Source organism: Octopus bimaculoides, chromosome 2 (assembly GCF_046866305.1).
Source record: "Octopus bimaculoides isolate indiv1 chromosome 2, ASM4686630v1, whole genome shotgun sequence".
Taxonomy (NCBI): Eukaryota; Metazoa; Mollusca; class Cephalopoda; order Octopoda; family Octopodidae; genus Octopus; species Octopus bimaculoides.
The window spans coordinates 164565609-164580836 of NC_142929.1; the positions used below are offsets into that span (position 1 = coordinate 164565609).

Consider the following 15228-nt stretch of genomic DNA (forward strand, 5'->3'; position numbering starts at 1 on the left):
AGGTAAACATTAAGCAGATAAAATACACTGTTTGACTAATTAAATATGTGAGGATAACAACAACTACAGCTGACCTAGAGTAGATGCTGAAAATATACCAGTTTACGATAGTATATATAGCAGCCATATATATACAAATAAATCAAAAGCTTTTTTTCTTTTTTATAGTTACTATAAAGGGAAAATTCAACATCTAACTAACATGAAAAATAAATGATCTCTCTGGATGGAAAGACTAAAATTATGTAGCATCAAGAATCAATTTTCAAATTCTCCTAAATGGAAAATAATGTATAAATGATTTTCAACAGCAAACAAATACTAGACTTTTTATCTTTTAAAAATATAGTATAATAGTTGTAAAATTGATAACAATAAATTTTAACAACTACTCACGTAATAACATATCCTGCTGATCAATGAGAAACATAAGAATTAATATTAACATCAGCTAACAGATGAGGACATGAAAAAAATTTCCTGGTTTGATTGATATGTAATCATAATTGTTGTGTTGAAAATAAACATTTTAGTTTAAAGACAATAAAGTGATAAGGTCTCAAATTACTAGTGCAGTAACACACAACTATATTCATAAAGTTCACACTTGTTTATCTCTTAGCAGCTAAATATCTCAGCTTACTATTGAGAGGCAAAGGACCTAATTAGATGAGAGGCAGGAGAGGATAAGATTAACTAGTTATAAGAGACTTTACTGCAATCAGATAATATCAGATTCATGCACTCAGATACTGACACTTTCCTGAAAACAAATTAATATTGTAAATATTTTATTCTCTTTTCTGTATTTTACTTTGTGTTGTTGCTGTTGTTTCATTTTTACCCTAATTTTCTAAAGAAATATAAGAGTTCTGTCTCAGAGCTAAACTATAATTTCAATGTTCATGAACTAAAATAAACAAAATTTCTAGTCATGGAAATAAGTTAACTATTCACTTGATTTTATGTTACATTGAGTTACAAATCCTTGTTGATTATCATGTACAGTTACTCTCAGAACCACCAACTCCATCTCTATAACAGTGTCACTGCTAACTAACTGTACCTTGTTGTCAACATAGCTGTCAGAAGTAAATTTTGTGTCCTGCCAACATAACTGAGTCACTATCAGCTGTATTCTTCCATATTACTAATTCAGTTTGGGATAATATAAACATTCTTAAGTGAGATTCAGCTAATCTACTGGATCACATGGGTCTAAGTTCAAATCTTACTATGCCACTGTGTTACATAACTTTGAACATTAACATTAATGCTGTTATTATTCCATCTTACTACACTGACATACTTATATACACAAGGAGGCTTCTACATAATAACTTGACCTACCAGAAATAGCAACCAAATTTCCTTCTAATCACACTCTAGTATCTTAAATGAAAGAGACATTGGATGATAATATAAATCTAAAAACACAATGTCTAAATAAAAGACAGGATGATGACAATTTGAACAACTTTGAAAGGACTTCTCCTTTTACTGGATATACATGTGCAAATCCATTAATATCCACAGAATTTATATGTGTGTGAGTGTGTGTATACATATATATATATTGATCATCTCTAATTCTTGCCAACAGAGATAAATAAGCTTCACTGGTGAAATCTAACAAGATCAAAATGTATCTAATGCTTTCACCAGTTAGCCTGCTTTAAAGACAAAATCCTCTCTGAATTAATTATCTTATTTTCCAAATATTAGGACTGGCTGATATTACTGGGGGGGTTTTCTTTCTTTTTTTTCCTTGTTTGTTGTTTTTAGAGTTTAAACACTCATAGAGAGAGTTTTTCTCTTCTAATCACAAGGATAGTTTCAGTTAAAGTTTTCCACTGACTATATTACCTACATGAGACTACCATAATAATCCTTTCTGCAATCAGCAGAAAGCCTGAAATTTGTGGGGAGGGGGATAGTTGATTACATTGATCCCCAGTGCTCAACTGGTGCTTATTTTATCAACCCTGAAAGGATGAAAAGCAAAGTCAACCTCAGCAACATTTGGACTCAGAATGTAAAGACAGAAAAAAAATGTTGCCAAGCATTTTGTCTAGCATGGTAATGGAGTCTGCCAACTCACAACCTTAGACTACCATAATAATGATGATGTAGTTTGTTGATAGCAAAGTAAAGTTGGTTGTGACAGTTATGTTAACTGGAGTTAATAGTGAGCTGTGCTGATGTAACAATAAAGATAATGGTGATTCAGTTATGTTGACAGGACGATGACATAATCATGCTGAAAGCGTTACAGCTAATAGTGACACAGTTGATAGTAAAGTATGGCAGATTGACACAAATATGTTAAATTGTAGTACAGCTAACAGCAACACAGTTACATCAGGACAGGACACTACAACTGGAGGTGACAGTTTGTGACATGTTAAGAGGACAATACAGCTAATAGTGACGTAGCATGTTTACAGGACAGTATTGCTGTCAGTGGTGCAGTTATGTTGACAGGAGAACACTGCTGGTGGTGACAATTGTTTAGAGGACAACACAGCTGGTCGGTAGTAGTTAGTGACAATAGAGTTTATTGTGACAGTTTTGTAGACAGGACAGTACAGCCAAGGTAACACAGTTATGTCAATTGGACTTAATAGTGGTTGTTGCTGATGTCATCATCATTTCCACGATGGCTGAAATTAATGAGAACCGAAAGCTTCACACCCAATCCTTGCTAATGTTTAATATATTTTGGGGAGAAAATTATTGTATAATGTTGGGAATATCAGTAGTTCAGTAAAAAGGATTTAAGCAGTAATCAATATCTCTACAATAGTGGCACTGCCAGAATGTTTTGACCAAGTGTTTCTTAAAATGATTTATTCCAGACACTACACCTAGAAAATGGTCAGTAAGTAAAACATCAATATTCTTGACCTCTGTCCAATAATAGAAGCAATCATTATATTCTTGTTGAGAAAGAAAACTTTGCAGGAAATTACCTTCCTCAAGCTAATCATCAACTACACTATCATAATCAGTATCATTTCAAGATCTGATTGTTCATGTTGTTATTGCTGGTGTCTAGACTTCGATCAGCACTGATCCAACAGACTTACGTTACAGCTGTGACCATCCCATCTTTTTAACAGACATAATATATTTACAACTACAACATCTCATGTGTCCTTCTTTGTTTAAGATGGTGGGGCATGAGTTCAGAAGGGAAATCTGGTTGCTATTTTTAGTAGATTGAATGACCACAGAGCAGTTTCCTCTTTTCCTACTAGTGTCAGCTGAATACATCTGTAATATCACACATTTTTATGCATCCCAATCTTGCATCTCATATGCATGGGTCAATGTTTTCAACTTTCAACCAACTACAGTTCCTCTAATCTATCTCTACAGAAAATAATTCTTTTCTAACCAACCTAAGCCTGCAGTCACAATGATTACAGCTACCAACTTAATGCTACCTACATCATAAAAACCTTATTAGTCTACCTAATTTAGTCAGCACAGGAAAATTTACACTATGAATACTTCACAGTTGAATAGTTGGCAATAGGCCATTGATCTATACAAATATTTTGGTGTATGTGTGCAAGTATGTGTGCATATAGGTGTGTATATATATATAAGAATATGTCAGTGCCTGTATGTAAGTATTTTATGTAAAAGTATATGTATGTGTGTAAATATAACCAAAAAACATGCTCCAGAATGTTGACCAAGGATGAGAAGTGTAATATTAGAATGGTCCAGTAATATTCAAAAAAGACAACTTAATTGTAAATTCAATGTTTGCAATTACATGAATCTATATGAAATGTTAAGAAGAGGAAACCAGTCCATTGTTAGTAACTTTTCTCATTATAGGAATTGAACTCAGTACACAAAGTCAACAAAGCACACTTTAGTACTATAGAGTTGCCACTACATCCAGCAGTGTATTATGCTACACAAAATACATCCAGATAAGTGGACTCAACCATTAAAATATACTGCCTGCACCATGGACAAAACACACCCATTGTTAGGAATATACACTGCTGCCTTTATGATTGCATCTTATTAAATTATACTTAACCAATGTTTATAGATATATAGTATTAATAGTTAGGGAGTGCCAGCATAGAAGGCAGACGTTAAATGATGATGATGATGATAATGATGATGGGAAACCTTTTTCAGTTTCCATCTACCAAATCCATTCAAAAGACTTTGGTTGGGCCATGGCTATAGTGGAAGACTCTTGCCCATAGTGCCATGCAATGGGGCTAAATCTGAAAATAAAAGGCTGGAAAGCAAGGTTCTTACCCTACACCTGTATATATATATATATATATATATATACACACACACACACACACACACACACACACACACACACACACACACACACACACACACACAGGTGTGTGTAACACATCCTACAGAATGATAGTTACTATGTACCAAATATATATATACTTTATTAGTGACATAAATATTGCCATGCTATTTACATGTAAATGTGGATGTGTTTGTGCAGCATGCATTCTGTATATATACATTTGTCTTTTCTACTCTAGGCGCAAAGACTGAAATTTTGGGGGAGGGGGTCAGTCAATTAGATCAAGCCCACTATGCAACTAGTACTTAGTTCATTGGCCCCGAAAGGAAGAAAGGCAAAGTCAACCTCGGCGGAATTTGAACTCAGAACATAAAGACAGACGAAATACTGCTAAGCGTTTCGCCCAGTATGCTAACGTTTCTGCCAGCTCACTGCCTTTATATTAGTATTAGTATTGCATGTGTGTGTGTATATTATATATCATCATCATCATCGTTTTAATGTCTGTTTTCCATGCTGGCATGGGTTAGATAGTTTGACAGGAGCTGGCTAGCCGGGGAGTTGTCCAGACTCCAAATTGTCTGTTGTGGCATGGGCTCTACAGCTGGATGCGCTTTCTAATGCCAGCCACTTTACAGAGTACGTTGGGTGCTTTTTATGTGCCACCAGCATAGGTACACCTACACAGCACTGACACAAGTGCCTTATACATGGCACCAGCACCTGTAAAGGACAAGTATGGATGATAGTGATTTTACTTGGCTTGATGCGTCTTCTCAAGTACAGCAAACTGCCAGAGCTCCCAGCCCCTTGTCATTTCCTCAGTGAGGCCCATATACATATATAACCATTAATCACTATCTGTATTCTAAGCTGGCATGGGTTGGATAGTTTAACAGGATCTGACAAATCAGAGGACTGTGTTGAGCTCCAATGTTTGTTTTAGTCTGGTTTTTACTGCTAGATGCCCTTCTTAACACCATATAAACTAAACTCTGAAGTTCTCTAGAAATGTAGATCTTAATATAACTGTGTAAGTGTCATCATCTTCAACAACCAGACATCTGTAGTAATATTACCTGTTTATTTTAAAACAATAAATTTTCTTGTTAATTTTGTCCTGAACTTCTAGAACATAGTTGGTTAAAGTCTCCCCATTCTCTTTTCTGCATTGGTTAAATGATTCTCCCCATTCTCTTATCTACAATTTAGGATATCTAAGTTTATTGTGAAACATATGAAAATTAGACAAATGGAGCTAGTGACCAAGACCAAAAGGGGATGCATGAAAGAGCTGGACATGATTAAATAGAAATATTGAAGATATCTAATTGAACAATGTTCACTTTAAATGAAATATTCAATAGGTTCACAGACTATATGAAGTCAAAGATGTACAGGTGTGACAGCCAAAGTTTTACAAATGTAACATGAATGTATAGATTTTACATAGGAAAATGTCAAAGTAGCAATTAAAGATATTTTAATGTGATCAGTAAAGGTGTACAGATGTGAGGAACAAAGATGTAAAATGTGAAAGTTAGAACTGTACAGATGTAGGCGTTTTAAAAATTATATAGATATATCAATAAAGCTATACAGATGTGATGCATAAAGATATACAGAAATAACAAGAGAGCTGTAAAACATGAAAGGATAATATGTAAATATGTGATGCACAAAGAATTACAACTAAAGATGTACAGTTGTGACAGTTAAATGTGGACATATATTTTCTACCTAAGAACCATAAAAAAAGACAATTAACATTTAAGCATCACCAAATAAATTGCTGGAAGTTCTCAATGCTAACGAATAAAAGAGTCACATAAAGCAACTAATATCAGAATCTACTAGTATGGTTAATAAGTAGAAAAATTATGTCTGTCAATGAAAATCAAGATGGTTGTCAATATATCTACAGTGAAACAGAAAACTATCACAAAGCAGCAACTAAACTGTTTCAGTGAAAATAACAATAACGACAACAGTGGTAACTAAAACCAATTTTATAATAAAAATGTTTTTAAACTACACACTGATGAAAGCAGTTACAGCTCCCTTACAACAGTTCTTAATGGGTTAACATATGTCAAAATTTGTTTTTTTGTGATATCACCAGATACACACAATAGGTATCATCTCCACAAAGAATTATTAAAGTAACAATTTCTCAGTAAAAATGTAATTATAGCTTCAGTATTAATAATGAAGAATAAAGTTGTTTCGTTTGATGTCTAACTTAAATAAGTCATAAAGGACTGAGAAACTTAAGTTGTATATAACTACATCTCTAAGTGTAGTTGCTATGCTCCACATAATATTGAAGTGTCCTAAACTACCTGCTGTATCCCGAACTCTACTTATGTCCTAAACTATACTAGCTGCTAACCTAAACTCTATATTTTATGTCCTCAATTCTACTAGCTGTAACCTAAACTTTATTTGGAATGTCCTTAAACACTACTGTGTCTTAAAATCTTGCTTACAATTATATAGCCTTGTGTTAATGATGTGCAATTAGGAAAACACTCATCAGAGTGAATATAGTATAATAACCCTTATCATCATCATCATCGCTTAACGTCCATTTTCCATGCTGGCATGGGTTGGACGGTTTGACTGGGGTCTGGAAAGCCAGGGGGCTGCACCAGGGTCCAATCTGATCTGGCAATGTTTCTACAGATAGATGCCCTTCCTAAAGCCAACCACTTCAAGAGTGCATATATATATATATATATATATATACACACACACACTTATATATGTATAGAGGTGCAGACGTGGAAGTGTGGTAAGATGCTTGCTTCCCAACTACATGGTTCTAGGTTCAGTCCTGCTGTGTGGCACCTTGGGCAAGTATCTTCTACTATAGCCTTGGGCTGACCAAAGCCTTGTGAGTGGATTTGACAGAGAGAAAGTGAAAGAAGCCCATTCTGTATGTGTGTGTATGTGTGTGTGTGTGTGTATTTATGTGTATGTGTTTGTGTCCCCACCCCCACATTGCTTGACAACCGATGTTGGTGTGCTTATGTCCCCATAACTTAGTGGTTCAGCAGAAGAGACCAACAGAATAAGCACCAGGTTTACAAAGAATAAGTCCAGGGGACGATTTCTTTGACCAAAAAAACAGTGCTCCAGCATGGCCACAGTCAAATGACTGAAACAAGTAAAAGAATAAAAGAAAAAATATATATATATATACACACACACACACACACATACACATTATATACACACATACACACACACATGTGTGAAGGCATGTGGCTTTGTGGTTAGGGTATTCAGCTCACAGTCATGAAGTGATGAATTCAATTCCATTGCAGCACATTGTGTCCTTGAGCAAGACACTTCATTTCATGTTGCTCCAGTTCACTCAGCTGGCAAAAATAAGTTGTACCTGTAATTCAAAGAGCCAGCCTTGCCACATTCTGTGTCAGGCTGAATCTCCCTGAGAAACTACATTAATGATATACACATCTGTGGAGTGCTCAGCCACTTGCACGTTAATTTGATGAGCAGACTGTTCCGTTGATCAGATCAACTGGGACCCTTATCACTGTAACCGATAGAGAGCCAGTTATATATACACACACATACAAACATGCAATATCATAAAGACCTAATTATGAAGATGTGTAGAAAATTAATATTTAATGTTCTTCAGCTAGTCTAAGCCATCATGACCAAAGCCATGCTAAAGTAATGCCTTTCTGAATGAATTCAGATTTTATTTCTTCTAAGTAATACATAAAATAGTATTGGACAATGAATACTTGTTTTTGCATGTTCTAAACAGAATGCTGTACAAATTTGTTAAATGAATAGAAAAGTGAATAAAAATAGAGAGCTTAGAGGGAATTGAACCTCTATTTCTATTGATGATACTTTAGTATATTTACAACTGCAACAGAATCCCTTTGATAATATCCACTTCCAGATTCAGCATTTAAACCTAAACAGTCACTTTAAAAGTCAGTTATGAATCCTGATGTTATTTGGATAAGATCAGGAAATCAACTATGAAATCTTACTTCTTTATTACTCTGACAATTAAAGTAGTGACCTTTGCCATTGTAAGTACTGACTTTCGAAACAAAGTACTGACCTTTCATAGTGAAAGTAATGTCACTTTCACTGATTTATTTATTCAAGTACAATTTGTAGTATTGACTAAAACGTTGGCTATTTCTTTATAGTGATGGCTCAATAAAAATTGGATTCTAAATGTGTTAGATTGTTTTAAATAATCTCTAGTAGATATGAAGTGAACAAAAGTGTGAACCCAGTAGGAAGTGAAACTGCCTTTTTGATGCTTCAGTGTAATTACATCCTATTCTACAATACAATGTGTTTCATCAAAATGTAAATCACAAATTAAGTTTATGTATTTGCTTTGCAAGATTCTTGATATGAAATCATGTGTTGAAACAGATATTGTTATACTTGGAGATGGTCATCATTTACCAATTAAATACACACACTATTTATTTGATTTTCACTTTAACTTTATTATTATTATTATTATTAGTCTATTTGTCAAAGTTCTCTTGTCACACATACTGTGACCTCTTCAGCAACTTTTTGTCCCACATGTCTCCTCTTGTCCAGCCTATTCCAATGGAATAGGCAGGACAAGAGGAGGTACGTGAGACTAAAAATCATAATAATAAAGCTAAATTGAAGATCAAATAAATAGTGAGCATATTTAATCAGAAAAAGATGACCATCCCCAAATAAATCACATATTAGCAGTTCAATCCTAGTTTAACTGTCACTATTTTTTGTTGGCACTCCGTCGGTTACGACGACGAGGGTTCCAGTTGATCCGACCAACAGAACAGCCTGCTCGTGAAATTAACATGCAAGTGGCTGAGCACTCCACAGATGTGTGTATCATTAATGTAGTTTCTCAGGGAGATTCAGCGTGACACAGAGTGTGACAAGGCTGGCCTTTGAAATACAGGTACAACAGAAACAGGAAGAAAGAATGAGAGAAAGTTGTGGTGAAAGAGTACAGCAGGGTTTGCCACCACCCCCTGCCGGAGCCTCGTGGAACTTTAGGTGTTTTCGCTCAATAAACACTCACAACGCCCGGTCTGGGATTCGAAACCACAATCCTAGACCGTGAGTCCGCTGCCCTAACCACTAGGCCATTGCGCCTCCACTACTGTCACTATAATGAAATAATATCTAACATTTCAGCCATAGGTACTACAAGCTTGTAAAAATTATAAATTTGGATTACTTAAAAAAATGATTGAACTTATTAGTGAAAGATCATTCTTTTCAATGCCAAAGATCACAACTTTTGGAATCAAAGGTTGCTACTATCAGCTTCAGAGTAAAAAAGGAAAGATTCCCTTTATCAAATCTCAATCTCAGCCAAACATTATGGAAAAAAATAGAAACAAAATAAAAAGACACAAACAAAAAATAATTTATGTTAGAATTTAATAACTATTTCTGGGCTGTGCTAAAATATGAAAGTGGTTATTGGAAGCAGGATTATGCTATAGTAGTAGTTACACTGAGATTGCAAACAAAAGAGACACAAGTTCATTTCCCACTGGTTTCTCATCTTTTTATTCACTTCTACCAAGGTTTTATGAATTTATACAACAATGCTTTTCGATAATGGAAACACATAATCTGGATTATCCCTAATTCCAATATGAAATACTCAATGGACATGTGTTATGAAATTGGTACAAAAAAAAAAAAAGTGCAGTTAAAGGGATATAGATGAGAGGGGAGTATATGAACAGCTTGGCAGAGGAAATGAATGAGGTTTCAGAGTAGAATCAAAGCTTAGAAAAGCATAGCCAAAGAAAGTGGCCATCACAGCAGAGGTGCAACTACAAAACTGTGCAGAGTCTCACCCATATAGTTCCAGTTGTGTTCCCAGGGATGTTTTAGTATATGTTCTGATTCTGAAAACAAACAGTTTTGGTACAGATAAAATAAATGAAGAAATACAAACAAGCTAAAAGAGTAATAGTAAGCTCTCATTCCCTTATTATTTTAATTGCTATTATTGATATCTTAAGAATTAATATAACTTTCATTACTATTATGATGATTACTACTACTACTACTACTACTACTACTACTACTACTTCAGAAATAGAGTGGCAGAAACAATAGAGCACTTGACTAAATGTCTTGCAATGTTTAATTATATTAATTTACATGCTCTGATTTCAAACCCCATAAACACACGCACACACACACAAATATATTTTATACACCTATTAAATACAATTCATTAAGTAAACAGCTATATTGATTTCTTACAATGGCACAAAGCTAGAATTTATATGAGAGAGATCCCAGTATGTCATGGATACTTATTTTATTGATCCTTAAATGACAAAAGACAAAGTTGATTGTGACAAGAACTCTAGTAATTCTCAAATGCATACATATCTAGGACAGTGCAACTTGCTATTAGACAAGTACACACATCATAGGCCACATTGAAAAGCAGGCTATTCAACTGATTGGAAAAGATTCACTACCAATACACAAAAGCTACTAGCACATTGATGTATTATTATATCTATCTCTCGGCTGTTACTACCAGAAGTACTTCCACTCATATGAATAAGCAAATTGTACATCACCTAGTATAACTACCAACTAAGCTCAGCTGATACACCAGACTCCTCCTTATCATTCCTATTATATGTCAACCTCCCAAAACCCTGCACTAAATGTTTACATTAATCCTTATTCCCTAGAACTGCAGTTCTCTATAACTCACTTCTTATATTCATCAACCTAGAAAACTGAGCATTAACCACATCATTCTCACAGTTAGTGAGGGCTTGCATGAAAACCAATTATTTAAACAAAGATATATAAATAAATACTTTAAGTCATTTACTCCCACACTCTACCATTTCTGCCATTCTACATATTGAACAGAACTAATATTAATGCTATAAATTGGTCGCTAGTCTCCAATATGTTGCTATCCAATAAATCAACTTTATCTCATTGCAACAATGGTACAATTTAAAACCTAGATGACATGTTATTATACTCTATCTTACTATGATCTGTGAAGGCACATGGCCTGGTGGTTAGGGGGCTAGGCTCGTGATCAAAGACTGTCAGTTCAATTCTTGAACCAAGCAGCATATTGTGCCTTTGAGCAAACACTTCAATTCATGCTGCTCAAGTCCACTCAACTGTAAATGAGTACCAGCTGAGTGCTGGTGCAGCCCTCTCTCCCTCTAGCTGTCATACCCTGCATGTGCAGCTGAATGGGGAGGGGGATGAGCTGGGAGAGTGTCTATGTATACTCATGACTACATAGGCAACTAAAAGAATTAGAAAAACATAATGCTAAACCATATTCACACATGAGTGATGGCTGGCTGTTCTATGCTCACCATTACAATATACAATACAATATCTACAATATACAGAGGACAAAATTACAATGATCATTTTTTCATCATGGTAAAGAAACCAAGTATGATATTATATAAACCTAATATATATCACTAGACTGACATGACAACCAAGTACCTTCAATATCATTTTTTCCTTGAACAGTATTTTTTTTTTTTTGTCACCTATATAAGTACCCAGGTGGTGCTATTAAGTTAGACATGACCTGCACCAATTCTAGCAAAAACTTATTTACGTATATACCCCTCATCTACATGAAGATATAATGAGACTTTTAAAGCATCTTGATTAGTTGTCTAGTATCAATGATTTAGTATGAATATGTTAAATTGAAATATTTAAGAGCTTAGTTAATCTCCATTAATGTATTAAGCAAAATCAGTGGTCAATAAAGCATAACCTAGCCACTACTTTTCTATTCGTTATTGTTAGTGAACTAAGCCATAAAAGAAGATTATTAACCTTAAATATAGCATAGGGAAGTCAGTGCACTTAATTTCAAAGAAAAAAATCTGTTAAGTGAGAAGCATAAGATTAGTAAGCTGAAAAGCTTGGCAACAAAAAAACATGTTTGTATAATAATGTGTTAAGTGTCCAAACACAAAACACACCAAATAACAGCGTTTGTAATGTGTTAAACATAGTAGTAACAAAATAACACATCTATTAACACTGTGTTTACAATGTGATATGCAAAGTAATAACACAAAAACACATTTCATAATGTTGCAGTGTCTGTGAGTGCTTTTTATAAGGGATCTTATAAATTAGGCCAGGATGAAATTAATAGAATGTCTATTTTGGGAGTGTCATAGAATGTCTGTTTTGGGAGTGTCTCACCTTAGAAAATAGGTTATTGATTCTTACTTCTCACAACAATTGTATTGTCCACCCTATCCCCCATCTTCCACCTTTCCTTCAATCAAGGCACATGCCTGCCCCCTTCAGCTCCAGTTTGCTTGATTGAACAACCAAGTTCTACCTGCTAATTCAGTTGAGTAGTTAGCAGTAGGGATGACATATAGCTGTAAAAACAACTGGCTGAACAGCTAAAACCAATGGATTGAAGATAGTAAAGTTAATTAATTAATTTGCATTAATTGATTAACTTAAGAAAAAAACATACAAATTCTATACTTCAGATAAATATGTCAGGGGATCAGATACTACGATTAATTGTTGCAGTTTTATAGATTTAAAGGAAGCTAAACTAAAGAAGACCAGTAAAATGGATGTGATGCAGAGTCTTAAAGCTTACCTCAGGGGCCAAGTCAAGTTTGTCAATAAACCGTGTTTATAATTGGTTTTAATAAAGTTGAAATTAACAAAGTCAATTTTTCAATTAATTGCGATTATTATACATAGAACAGTTCAATCTATGAAAGTAGGACATACTAGGTAAAATAAGCCTAGATACACTATGTCAGAATAGAAGATAAGATGACCACAGTTAAAATACTTGTCTGCTCCATGAAGAATGACCTGGGGATGAAACAACAAAGCTTTTAATGATTTTTATCAGTACCAGCCCAGAGCTATATAACTAAACAAACTATTCTTATCTTAAACATTTTTCTTCCCAATTGGAACTATATTTATGTCACCTGAATATTTGTAAAGCATTTAGATCTGTTACAAGTTGAAGTCAATAAAATATAGTTAGCCAGTGTAGGAACAGTGAAGAGACATATTTCCGATGAGCTGAAAAAGAAAGGCAGTAGTTATATAAGACCTGATATCAAAACAAAAATTTGAAAATATGGTGAACCAAACATCTGAAATAGCAGCCTTCAAATATCAATACAGAAATAATTTTATTAATGCTGAAATTACAAAAAAGTATTTGTTAATAAATATGCATGTATATGAATGATAAGTATTTGTTAACTATTATTCATAAATGTGAATGATAAAAACATAGACATCATGCTTAATGACAAATGAATTGAATACACAATGTCTAAATGCAATATATGTATATTCCATACAAATACAGGTCTGGTTATGCAGATAACTGTGTCACTGCATAGTTGACATTAGAAAATAGAATATGTAACAAAACAAAAAATCAAAAATGACATGAAAAAATTTATAATAAACTAGCTGCATTACCTAGCTTACTGCTGTTCTTATTCAGATTAATAAACAATAAATATGAAGATATATTTTTTTTCTCATAATTATTTCAAAATATCTATATCCTATTTTAAAATATCCAAATTGTAATGATAATAGAATTTAGGACTGAAAATCTGTCAATCGTTTGCACCAGGGTAAACAATATTATTCATTGTGCAATTTTTTGTTGGTGTCCAAATGAATAAATTGTTGCTGCTTCCAACTTGTAAGCAATCAACATAGCGTTGGGAGAAGCATATAGTAGAGAGATGAAGTCCAACTACTTTGAGGGATTGACCCTAAGATTTGTTAATTGAAATACCAAAACTTAGTTTGACTGGAAACTGAAGTCTCTTAAATTCAAATGGAACATCTGTAGGTATGAGAGGAAATTTTGGAATAAAAACATTTTCTTCTTTGTGACTACCTGTTATGATTGGTGCCTATAGGACATGGTGCTTCATGGAAATAATAATTAGGTGAGTTCCATTACACAGGTGAGGCGAGCCATTTGAAAATGCATAGGGAACAAACAGACAGAGAGATAAAGAATTTTATAAAGAGAGAGATAAATGCTATCATAGTAAATAAATACTACTAATATTTGTATTGTGTGCAAGTTTCCCTAAAAGAATGTTTTTTTTTCTTTTCTCTTCATTTTTTTTTGGTGGGGGTGGTCTATTTATTTATTTTTTACTTCTGAGATGGTGATCGAGAACAGTAGTCCCTAAGTCTTTTTGCACCATAGACTACTTTCATGCAAGACAATTTTTCTATGGACCAGAGTATCAGTTGCATAACAAAACACAATAAAGTGCATAATATACACTGCAAAAACACCCTTCAGACTGGCCTGATACCAAATGATCCACAGCCCAGTACTGGTCTAGAATGTATTTATAGTGGGACTATGCCTTAAATAAGTGAACAAATAGCCCAATATAGACCAAAACTTTGAACCTTTCTAGAGTCAGTCATGTGAGAGGCTGAAATATTTTCTGGTATTAAGAAAAAAATTTTAACTTTGATGCACTTTTGGCTGCAAAATCCTCAGAGATAGTTCTGGCATTTGTGTTCAATGTAATGGATTTAGCTGAGTAATTTTCATGAATAGTAATGTATACTCTCTTTTACTTGTTTCAGTCATTTGACTGCGTCCATGCTGGAGCACCGCCTTTAGTCGAGCAAATCGACCCCAGGACTTATTCTTTGTAAGCCTAGTACTTATTCTATCGGTCTCTTTTGCTGAACAGCTAAGTAATGGGAACATAAATAGACCAGCATCGGTTGTCAAGCAATGTTAGGGGGACAAACACAGACATACAAACATACACATACGCACATATATGACGGGCTTCTTTCAGTTTCCATCTTCC

General features: G+C 34.1%; 1 protein-coding gene across 18 annotated transcripts in view; it reads right to left on the reverse strand.

Moving 5' to 3' along the window:
• Positions 1-15228, reverse strand: part of LOC106875263 (rab GTPase-activating protein 1) — a 118988-nt gene that overhangs the window by 50213 nt on the left and 53547 nt on the right. For 6 of the 18 annotated variants that reach the window (XM_014923342.3, XM_014923338.3, XM_014923340.3 and 3 more), the window contains exon 3: positions 10195-10245. The exons of 10 other annotated variants lie outside the window; for them this stretch is intronic. In XM_014923342.3, the coding sequence (XP_014778828.1) occupies positions 10195-10245 (51 nt within the window). Of the gene's footprint in view, positions 1-396; positions 724-10194; positions 10246-15228 lie in introns of those variants that run through there. 2 more of the 18 variants (XM_089348023.1, XM_089348022.1) reach the window with 2 other exon arrangements.